General features: G+C 38.7%; 1 protein-coding gene across 1 annotated transcript in view; it reads right to left on the bottom strand.

The window, feature by feature from the left end:
* Positions 1 to 5,525: 5,525 nt before the first annotated feature.
* Positions 5,526 to 12,253, bottom strand: part of ERMP1 (endoplasmic reticulum metallopeptidase 1) — a 20,397-nt gene continuing 13,669 nt past the window's right edge. Inside the window, exons 10-16 of the mRNA XM_009333556.1 lie at positions 11,367 to 11,541; positions 10,583 to 10,773; positions 9,812 to 9,964; positions 9,083 to 9,285; positions 8,231 to 8,346; positions 7,603 to 7,766; positions 5,526 to 6,489 (exon numbers count right to left, since the gene is read on the bottom strand). Coding sequence (XP_009331831.1) covers positions 6,325 to 6,489; positions 7,603 to 7,766; positions 8,231 to 8,346; positions 9,083 to 9,285; positions 9,812 to 9,964; positions 10,583 to 10,773; positions 11,367 to 11,541 — 1,167 coding nt within the window. The 3' untranslated portion in view covers positions 5,526 to 6,324. The remainder of the gene's footprint in view (positions 6,490 to 7,602; positions 7,767 to 8,230; positions 8,347 to 9,082; positions 9,286 to 9,811; positions 9,965 to 10,582; positions 10,774 to 11,366; positions 11,542 to 12,253) is intronic.

Here is a 12,253-nt window from a genome sequence, read left to right as displayed (position 1 = left end):
CTTGAAGTTACACCTGTGGAAAATAACTATTTCTGACTTCAAGCTGCTGACAGTAAATTACCAGAATTCAAGTAGGTTGTCTCAGAGAAACAAAGCTCTCAAATGAAGATTGTTTTAGTTTGCCGCATCATACCCCTATGGGCTATTTTACAGGATGAAGGTATCAAGCTTCTAAGTTGAAAATTACCTTATTAGTGCATCTTTGAAGCGACATCCACTTATTGTTTTTAAAAGAGGTGTACTGGGGTGAGGTGGCAAGGGGGACTGCAGGGATGGCTTCAGCGCCCAGGAGCTGCCCGCTGTATCAGACACAGCCACTTCCCACAGACCCACCATGGGACACAGCTGAGCCCATCAGCCAAGCTGGTGCCTCCTCTCTGATAATGTATTTAACAAGGGGTAAAAAAAATGCTGTGCAGCAGCTGTGAGAGATACCAGTGAGGAAAAAAAAGATCTGAGAAACAGTCCTGCAGACAGCCAGGCCCATCAAGGAGGAGCAGGAGGAGGTGCTCCAGGCACTGGAGCCGAGATCCCCTGCAGCCTGTGGATCTGTACAAGTAAACACATACATTAACTGATACTAACATTCTTCATATTAGTGTCTTACTACTGTGCTACTGTTGTTCAGCAGTTAACTCTCTTTAGACCATGGTGAAGCAGGCTGTCCCTCTGCAACCCATTGTGGAGCACCTCGGAGCAGATAACCACACGGTAGCCTGTGGAGGACCCCACACCAGAGCAGGTGGATGAGCCCTGAAGAAAGCTGCAGCCCATGGAGAGCCCACCCAGGAACAGGTTTTTCTGGCAGGAACTGCGGCCTGTGGGGGATCCATGCTGGAACAGTCTGTTCCTGAAGGACTATCCCATCAAGAGGAGGATCCAAGTGGGAGCAGTTCATAAAAGACTCTATGCCATGGGAGGGACCCCATGCTGGAGCAGGGGAACAGTGTGAGGAGGAAGGAGCAGCAGAGAGGAACTGTTACAGGCTGACTGTGACCCAACCCTTGACTGACCATCCCCAATCCCTCTGCACCATTGTTTAAGAGGAGGCAGAATAGTGAAGTTGAGTCTGGGAAGAAAGGGGAGGTTGGGAGAAGGTGTTTTTATTTTTCTCTTTCTTTGTTGCTATCCTATTTTATTTTTAAATTGGCAATAAATTTAATTTAATTTTCCCCAAGGCCAGTTTGTTTTGCCTATTCTAGTAACTGCTGAATAATCTCCCCATCTTAACCTGTGAGCTTTTTAATCTTTTTTTCTCCTCCTGGCCTGCTGACAAGAGGGAGTGAAAGAGCAGTTGGGTGAGTACCTGGCAGCCAGCCAAGGTTAACCCACCACAAAAGGTTTATTCATCTATAACCATGCACTAAACCTAAACATAGGAAAAATGGGCCATTTAACTAGTTGAGGGTCAACATTTTCTGTGGCATTCCAACTCACTGTCTCTCCTCTCACTTTTTGCTTATCCAGCTCACATAAAACTGGCTGCCCTGGATCTTGCCAACCTGGCCTACTTAAGCATTTAGCATTTAATGGCATAGAAAGATGTCCAATTTCCTCCTTCACCAGAACTTGCGTATCATCAGTTTTCTTGATCTAGTTCTCATCCTGTACAAAACTAATTGCCTCTGAAAAACGGCAACAATGTTGGATTCCTTGCTACCCATTTAAAAAAAAAATCCTCTCACACAGGGTATACTTGCAAAACTGCTCGAGTCAAGTGACCTTTCTGAGGGTAACTTTCACCATCACTTCTGTCAACCAAAGTAAGTAATTTTTTACGAGTGTGTTTTAGTCCAAAGCAACCAATTTAAACGGTTTTAGAGCTGAAGTGTCTGTTAGCTACAGGTTGAGATGCACCGCTAAGTAAACAAATACATGAATGCATAATCTAGCCAGAACCTCTACAAAAGAGGTCCCTCTTTCCATTATAAACTGCGGGGAGAAGGTGTCTATAGCTATAATGATATTATAAAAGATGATGGGTGACTTGTTGAAGGTGGTAATCTGGCTTCAACTAAAGGAAGGAGAACCCCCAAGAAAGAAAAGGCCACAGACCCAACTTACTGTCTCATCATAGTTTCCTATCCTAGAGCTGAAGGCTGTCGAGATATTCTAGTGGGCAGTGAGATGAATGCCAGCTTATGGTGAGTGGCAAAAGTAGTCCCAGTGCTTAAACACAGAAAAGGGAGGAGCTTTCTCATACCACTCGGTAAGAAAGATACAACTTGCTCTTGCTGAGTTTTCTATTTATCATGTACCACCTGAAATAAGTAAACTCAAGGAGTTTCCTACCAGAGAGCGCTGAGACGAGACTTTACAAAAGCCCACAACTGGAGACTGAAGCTAGCTAAACGTTTCAGACATAAGGCACCTAACCACTCTTTCATAACTTTTTCAAATTATTGTTTCCTATCAAGAAAAGAAACACCCCACCACCACACACAGAAAAAGCAACATCCCTGAATAAAACATGCATGGGCAGCTTTCTAAGAGAGTTACTTAAATTCACCTGTACCTATTGGCTTTGAAGCTTGTATTTGTTCCAGAGTCTCAGACCAGACTGACAGAATTATTCCTTTCTAGACAAACTACTGCTAACTGTCAAGACTGATTCTTAACAGCTTTCTGAAACTGTATTTTTTAAAAAAACTGTTTTGTTAATGGCCAGTGATGCTTGACACTCTGCTTGAAATATAGGTAGCAGTGACTAGATGTCCCTAAATTTGCTTATACTTCCTGCTCAAGTCTCAGCTTTATCCTTGGCATGTTCTCAAACTGCATCTTCAGCCTTGACAGAACTCTGAAGCGTCACAGGCCAACAGAACCTCTTCTGCAGTGAAGAGGGAAGCCTGACTACTTTCTAGGACTAATCTATCCTCTGACACTGGAACAGATTTTCATGAAGACTGAGAACCCATGTTCTATCTTCAAAACAGAAGTCACACTTAGGCAACTACACATTGTCTAACCACAGAGTTTTGTGACAGCACTTCAGGTTATTGATCTTGCACGGCTTTTTAACCATCCTTCACTAAGACCGCATAACAAGTTCTAAAATGGGTCATCCTGCACGCTCCTTCCAGATTATTATCAAGAACCAGACTAGGTTTAGCGCTCAACAAAAAAAGTACTGAACAGCATTACCATACAGGTGAACTCTTCAGCAGCTATGTCCCATATGCTACAATTAGCTCTGTATAGACTTGTTAGATCTTGTCTATTTAATTAGTGTTTTTCCAACAGGTTTGCAACCCAACCTAGATTGAACAGACATTAAAGACACATCTTGCTAATGCAGAACAGCTCCACTCAGCTCAACAGTCTGTCACTTTGTGTGTGATAGCTGAAATTCTACTGTTCATTGCACCTATCTTTCTTTCTTCAAATGCATACTTCTACTTGACAGGCAATCTGAAGGTACGGTGACACACTCTAGTGCTGCATTAGATTGTATAAACACATGTACAGGCCTCCTTTGCAACCACATGCTTAAATTAATAAAATACTTATTTCTGAAGTTCTTTTACCTATAGATATGTAACAGAATACTATGTATGTTAATAGAGAACATAATAGATTCTCAAAGCGATCAAAAGTCATGGAAGAACTCTAGCATTAAGGAAGAGTAAAGCAATTTAGAAAAGGCTGTGCATGTAAATTGTTTCAGATAAACATAGGGGAATTCTGATCAGCTAGCTGCTTACTGCCCCCACTAAGAATAAAGACTGTTTCTACCCCGATGCCCTTCGACCTTTAAAATTACCAGCTGCTTGCTTTTTGTGTATTTCACAGAAGACACACAATACTTTTTATGAGAAATAATAAACCACAGTAGCAGAAGACTAATCTGCTTGTACTGAATGGGGAAACAGATGGACACTGAAACAGTCAGCAAAATTTTCCATCCTGTTTTTCTACCTGTGATTGACAATAAATTTGCTCTCAACTATCAGTTTTGCAAAGAATACTTAGCTTTGCTACCAGTGACTCTTCCATATCTTCATCTTGTTTCAAGAAGAACCTTCCTCTCCAGGCAACCAGCCAGGGCCCTCGTTTTAACATTTCCCAGATAATTTTTTACATTCTTTGGCCATGCTTATCTTCCACATAGCTCTAACTCCAGCATCGCTTAGCAGTATTTCTACCCCAAGCTTAAATAAAACATTAATGCAATTAATAAAACCAACTCAAATATGCCTTTAATCATGCTGAAAAATCAAGTTTCACTGAGTAAAGTTTCGCTTTTATTCACAAAGGCAGAAATTTACAACAAACTAGACATCCCTCATAATTAAATTATTTAATAAAGGTCAAATCCTGAGTTAGCAAAAGTTATTGCTTCACTGAAGTTGCAGTAATTGTTAACAGGCATTTTTATGTTTTTGGCTCCCAGTACGAATTCTTCACACAGCACTTTTTCAAACTTTAAATCAGAGGCAAAACACAAGATAAAAATCAAAACTGAGGAAGACTGTAAATATCAGTGCAGCTTTAGTTAACTAGCTGTGCATCAGCTAGAGTACAGTACGAAACATTTGTTGAGATTCAAGACACAAGTGTTATGAACTAAAACTCTGTTTTTCAAATCATTAATAGCACTTTTTTTAAAAAAGTAATAAATGCATAATATAGGGATTGTAGTTTCAATCAGATATAATCAAGTGAGTGATGATTAAAGCACATGTTAATGTAGAAAGACCCACTGGTTTTAAGATACTGATGGCCAGTTTGTTATAATTACAGTAATTAAGCCTCCATGAGTCAGTTGACAATCTTTACGAAGATGTACCTTGCAACAAATTAAACCGGTTCTTGCCAGTATCATACACAACTACAGAACATACACATCTACAGAACAATTTGAAGGAAAAATACCTGATCGGGGAGCTGCCCTCCATCACAGCTCACACAAAGTGTCACAAAATTTTCTTTCACATGCCCTGCAAACCTCCCAGTACTAGCATGTTTTTACTCGAAATGATGATGCATGCACAAAATCTGCTTTGCATGTGATTTGGCATTACTCTTGAGATGAACAAAATACTAACCTGTACAATTTGTAGCATGGTATTGATGTCACAGAATGTTTTATATATAGTTCGGAAAAAAGCATGAAGAAGTTTCTTCAGGTAGAGTTCTTTGAATTTCAGAAACTAACATTAACTATTAGACTGCACTGAAAAAAAGCTAAGAGTACAAAAACCCAAAGAGGTTAGTGGCTTCTGAACTCAAAGCTTGTCAATTAAAACTGGAATATATTCTAAATCACTCACAGTCATTTATAAAACCCCTCCTGTGGAAATAAAACAAGAGCAATCCAGAGATATCAGACATCTTTTTAAAGATGACTCTTCTTGATATTTTTCCTTATGGAAAGCAAACTGTATTTTAAGAAACAGTTAAATGTATTACCGAGTCTCTCCAGAGGAGATACCAAAAATTAGCCAATTCTAATAAATTAGAAGATAACTTGAAATTTAGAGTAGATTAATTACAAGACATCCCTATCAAGGAGTGGGGACATCCCTATCAAGGAGTGGGGACTTAGCACTCTTGCATACAAAAGAGCAAGTCACATGCTTATATGCTGATACAGAAAGATCCCAACAAGAACAAAACTACAAGATGATCGTTAGATCAAACTTACCCACTCAAGTTTTAACACTGAAGAGACAGGCAAAAGGGCAGAAACTAAGTTTTTAACAGAAACGTATTATTTGGAAAAGATAATCTAGATAAATAATTACGACATTCCATCATAACATCAATTTTTCTGCATTGTGCGTTTGCCAAGGACTGGGAATGCAATATACAGAATTAAGCATCATAGCATCCAGTGACGGAAGTAATGTTTAGGACTTTGCCACCTCTGCCCTCCCCATGGGAACAAGTATCTTTTAGCTGAAGATCTTACTTTAACAGGACGGATAGGATTGGTAGGTGACAGTCCCCACATGTGCGTGAAGTACGGTTATATTTTGCATAACATCAAAATGATTTCATGAGGCCCTTTCATTACTATTGCCATCATATTATGCTAGCGTTGCGTCCTCAAATGCAATTTTCATTTTAAGAAACCCACTAAGTCAAACTGCCATTTCAGTGGAAGAACCAGGGTGAACTGTATTCACATTGACACAAAGTATCACTATATCCCCAAGACAGCAGTAGTCTTTAAATACTCAAACTGCCAAAGAAACACCATTTGTCGCCAAAGTACTTTAAATTCTTGTGAAAGTCTCTGGCATCTTGTTAGAACGTGTTTGCTACAACAGCATTCTGCATCAGAGAGATTACCCTATTAGCGTTGCATTACTGTCAACATTAAAAGACAAAAAGGTCGTAAGTGCAGGACCAACCAGAAGAAAATGTCCAGTTTGGAAACCTCTCCAGTAAGGCATAGAGTTGAGGTGACTTTTGATCTTCCCCAAAAAAGTAATGTGCTGCTATGGCAAGGGAGACTATTCCATCCGAATGCTTTTCTGGGGCCTGAAAACGAGAAAAAGGCAACAGAGTCTTCGATTGTTTATGGCTTTTAAACATAAGATCAATCCAGATGTACTCTTCTACAGACTTAATCCTGCAGCTCTTTGTCCAGTATGTTAAAACACTTCCTATCTTCAAACGTATCAGTCTGATTACATGATGAGTTCAATTTGAATTGAACTTGCAACTAGGTATTTAGATCACAGTGCCTCTGACATGTTACGTAGCTTGCACATGCTTTAACTTCAACGTTTCTATCTGTTGGTTTTGCTGACAAATTAAGACATGGACTCAAACATAGCATTTATACTGATCCTTCTATTGTGAATCCTTAGATGAAAAGCCTTTTCTGTCTAGCTTTGCCACTATCAAAGCTTGTCACGCTGCAGATTCCTGTCTGCCTTTATCAAGTACCCTCAGAGGATTATTTGGTTAAGTGTTTAGACTGTCTGATCCAGGAAGGAACAAGAGACTTTCTTGTAATATTTACTCAAAGAATAAGACACTGTTAAACCTATAATAAAAACATACAGATCTGGAAAAAGTTCTTCACTGGCATGTTAATGGGGGGGTGGCTGGTGAGGGGATCATAAATCCCACTGGAACAGCAAGGCTGCAAGCCTTCCTTCCAACCGAAAATAATGTAAAAGAGAATTTACAAAACAAAGCTTTTTACAACTTTCTTCAGCTTCCAGGCAGGTAAGTTTCCCACCAAGGACTCCCTGTAATTTCCCAAAACCAAGCAAACAAAATACATGAAAAGGAAACTACTCACAACAGGAAAAAGAACTCTGAAATAGCAGTAATAAAGATGAAGCTTCAAGAACTATGAGTTTAAGACTGGAGAAATCCAAACTTAACAACCTAAGACCATGCAGAAAAGGAAAATATTCTCCCTTTGGCTGTTTGGCAAGTTAGTGGACTAAGCATCAGAAATATATGTGAGCTGATATATAAAGTTGAGGGACAAATTAAAAGAGGGAAGCTAGAATTAGGATCTATCAAATAAAGCAAAGCTTAAGAAAGTTATTATGACATTTTTCACATAAGAATGCAGAAATGATGACAACAGGGCAGACCAAGGGATCGCTGGGTTTCCAGCAGCGGCATACTCACCGTCAGTTCTACCCAGAAGTGCCACGGTGTAGCCTGCAGCCCATGGGAGTAAAACACAAAGTAGTCTCCTCCTAGGCTAGCAACTGGCATACCATCCCCGAAAGACCAGGTGGACAGAGCTGACCCTTCATGTGGCCGAACATACAGAGACATGTGACTTGGACCTGCAGAGACAGGGATATGTATCCAGATATATCAACAGGTGGAGGTAGAACAACCATCTGTTTTCCTATATAGTAGCATGTTATCTGTGTATTACTATTCATGTCTTCCAAAACATGAACACAACTGTATTCTCTACAGAAGAAGCTTCTATTATTTCTAAGTGGTGAGATAAATGAGATGATGTAGGAGAGGGGAAGAGCTATAAAATGGACTTTAAGAAAGGACTTGCTATAAAAAGATCAAGGCTTACTCAAAATAGACAAGGTTATCAGTCCCCCAAATAACAACTGCAACACAACACTCACAGCTTCTAGTGTGTTATGAAACTGAATTAATTCATGCTAATCTCACAAAGCTCACTATCTTGGGAATGGCACTAGAACCTGCAGTACTGGAGTCAAAACCTGATTCATTATGGGCATAAAGATACACAAATCACAAACCAGAGGCTTCAGTCACTCACCAGATACTTCAAAGCTTAACCTCATGGAGTTCCCAGGCATCAGCTCCTTGGACAGAACTTTAAAGTGAATGGGGCTTCTTGGAAAAACTTCTGGAGCGGGAAGATACCAGTTCTTCCTGGGGGGGGGGAGGGGGAACAGTTTTCAGTTATTCTCAATGCAACACTCAGAGGTACTAAATAGGAGAAGCCAAGAAGTTTTTGTATAGTGTAGCTGACTGTGCTGTTACTAAATGAAATATTCAAAAGCTACTGATTCTAGCAGAAGGCAGGTAAATTTAGCAGCTTGTAGCCGGACAAATATTTAAAGGGCATATTAATAGAAAAGTAGTCACCAGTGTGTTCATTCATTACCTTCATGTGCCTTCATTTACAAAACAATAAAATAAGTATGAATATTTGCATCTTCAAACTGTTACGACTTTTGCTCACAAGATTCTTGGTGTATGAGAAATAGTCACAGCAGCTAGCTTTCTTCTGTGGAGACCCGCTACTCGAGACTTCCTCTGCTGTCACCTGGGGTGAGCGGGGGAAGAAGGGAAGAGACATACATACTCCTACTCTGAACTGCCCTTTAGAAGGCCTCCCCTCCACCTTTTTCTCCACTGGTGCTGACACCCATTTTCTACACATCAACTTCTACAGCTCCTGCAGCAGATCCAGCAATCTCTTGCAGAGATTCTGTCAGAAGTCACTGCATCTAGACAGAAGTTTAAGTGTCTTCTGAAGTGGAAGGATTACTTACTTTCAGACCAAGATTAGCCTTACTTTTTCTTCCCTTACATAAGCGAGATTGCATAAATGACCAATGTGCTTTGGCAGTAAGTGCTCAAGAGAAGCAGTGTTCACACCAACCGGAACATGAAATGCACTGGCAGAATCCAAGGGAGGCCACAGAAAGGAGCCTGCTCCTCACATGGAGTTCTAATGGTGTCATTGATTTCAGGTACATGGGGAGTTATGTGAGATATTCCATTATAATCAAATCCATTAATCCATATACCAGAGTCACTTTTAACCATATTTCCATCTAGATCATGAAATCTTCTGCTCGTGTGCTAGAAGAAGGAAAAAAGAAAGAAGATACACAGAAAGATGATGGAGCCTGTGCAGTTCACAAGATCCAGAAGTGATTCTGAAGTATCCTCCATGTCAATCCTTAAGGTCTACTGCATTTTCAGTCTGCACTGAACACATATCTGACTATTTATGAATATATATATAGAATTACTCAGATAAAAGAAACATACCATAAAAACACCTACATTCAGAAGATGACTGTGCCAGTAAGTATTTGCTCATCTCCCATCATGTTATCTTTTTAAGTTATCATTACTTACTCAACTCTCCCACTTAAAACTCCCTAAAAAACCCTGCTCTTCTGACACAGATGAACTGTACACAGAGATTGAACAAGGGAAACATTAGCAATTCTTTCAACTCCAGGAATAATCATTAGAGCTTTTAAATCAAGCAAGAAAGGGAAGGTTACTCTTTTTGGGGCAGGGGGTGCTTAAACTTTGAAAAAAACCCAAACACTCTTGCAACCAACAAAGGCAATACGATATGCAAGACTTTTCTTACCTGGAGGAAAACTCGCTTAGGCTTTGGATTAGCTGCATCAGAACTGTAAGGAAAGAAGATTCCACTACAAACGAGAATCAGAGTGACTACAAACACAGTAGTTAAAGTTATTAGCGTCGTTTTTGTACTTTTGACAAGGTAAATGAAGTTAATCTAGAGAACAAAAAGACAGCCAAGTTATAAAACTGCAAGACTTAAGAAATAAGACACTACTCATATAACTCTAACATCCAGTTATGGAACTGAAAGTACATTAAAAAGGTATCATTGCAAGTACTACCTGACACAAGACACTTCTTTGTAATCTCAGTATTTAAAACCAAAAGGAAGAAAGTGAGTACTTCCCAGACCTTTCAAAAATTTCCTATTTTTTAAAAAATCTGCCAACAAAAACCTAGAATCTTTGTAGCAAGGGCAGCAGAAAAAAAAAAACCCTGAGAATTTTTTTTGAAGTGTACTATATGTATTGTTCAGCCACATACTATACTTCACCTAAAACGAATGCCTGTTCCAACTCCAGCATTAAATTGCATATTTTACACCAATCTTTACTACATCATCACAGAGCAGATATATTTTTGTAACCCCTGCTTCAATAACTTTTCTTTGACTAACACAAAACATGGAATCTTTGACGTTTTCTAGAAGTCTCCTGTAACATTTAAGATATTGTCAAATTATCATTAACTTCAAGTATTAATTTAGAAAAATATTGATTCTAAACTCTAGAGAGAGTTTAAGTTTTAAACAACATTTACAAATTCTGCTTACAAAATAGGATGACAGAATCATAGTGATGACCACAATAAATCCTGCCAACACCACATCTGGCAGAATTTCTGAACCACTTCGTCCCATGATAGGCGTAAACATTTCAAATACAGTCCAACTAAGATACATCATATACAAATAGGGAACAAACATTCCCAGCATGTACATCATGACAAACTTCATTGAGGCACCTGTAGAGGACAGAAAAAAAACAAAAGACAAAAAACGGTAGAAGTTTAAAAGGACATAAACACACAGCCTTTACTAATATATCCATATACTGCTGCAAGGCCCAATACACAATACTGGTCCTCATCCCTGACATGGATATGGAAAGGGGATCTCATTTTGCATAGCCAATGCCAATATAACTCTTTCAAAGCCACCACAAAACTATTCTTGTATTACAAAAAAAATTTAAACAGGTGTTCTGTCCCAAACACTGTTTAAATATTGCAATATTTTTAACAAGCTTTACTGTCCATTGAAGTATCTGATCACTTATTAATAATCCCGCACAGTATTTTTCTTCTTAGCCTGAGACACAGGATGTTTTTCAGTGTATTTTTTTTTTTTTTAAAGAGCTTGTCCATACTTTCAAACTGTCTTTAGTTTAAGGACACTTTTTTCTTGTTACAGAAATGTCACATGGTTACTTTGACTATTCAAGTTCAAAGTTTGGGATTTCTTTTGCTTAAATAATAGAGTTTGGAGGAACATACTCAATATACAATAGTAGGGGTAGATGTTTTGAACGACAACCTCCTCCCCTCAAAACTCATACCTTTTTGGCTGAATTCTTTATGGATCATCAGCTTAGCGAGTAAAGGAAATGCTACCCATAACGTACAAATGAATGCTGAACAAAGGCCGATCTGAGTAATCACAGCCAATGCTATAGACCAAATCATCAATGAGGCATCAAAAAAAATATCTCCCAGGTACTGCTCATTCATATTCTGTAACAAAAAAAGCAAATACACTCATTACTAAGCATATTCCATGTATCACGCCATGAGAACACAAAGAAAAATCTTTATTTCTTGTATATAATTGTTTTCCTTGGACAAAGCAATTTTGACAAGCATCATCTCACCATTCTCTTAACCATTTAGAGTTATCCATGACAGTACACTTTTTTTTAATTTTTTAAATCAGCTCTGACATAGCTTGAAAAAGAGATTACATGGGCTGGGCTGGAGGGAGGAAGGGAATGTACAAATGACAATACCAAGAATATGGAAGGCTAATGTTTCAGGTACACAGGCAAATAGGGCTTTTTTTATAAAAAGCATTGGTATTTGCGAAGCATCTAAAAAAAGTTACACAGTACTTATGTGGGAAAAAGTTACCTGTATCTCCTGAGATTCTAAACTTGTTTTTGAACAGCAGCTGTTAATACACTTCTTATACAAGCACTGTTATTAGTGCACAAATATTATACTGGTGCCTTTATAAGTCATGCCACAGCTGTCACTTCAGAAGTCTGCTTTTTTAAAGATATTATTTGTTTTGAAAAAAAGACATGCATGGGTCAGATACTACCAGATACGTTTTCAGAAAAGAAGGAAGTTTAACCATCAAAAATGTGGTTTGTTTTTGTAGGGTTTTTTTAAGTTACATGGGCAATGCTACAGTGTTTGCAGTGCAAGATTCTTAATTGTCATTCCT

The sequence above is a fragment of the Pygoscelis adeliae genome, unplaced genomic scaffold (genome assembly GCF_000699105.1).
Source record: "Pygoscelis adeliae isolate BGI_AS28 unplaced genomic scaffold, ASM69910v1 Scaffold501, whole genome shotgun sequence".
Taxonomy (NCBI): domain Eukaryota; kingdom Metazoa; phylum Chordata; class Aves; order Sphenisciformes; family Spheniscidae; genus Pygoscelis; species Pygoscelis adeliae.
This window is presented reverse-complemented; position numbering and strand designations above follow the sequence as displayed.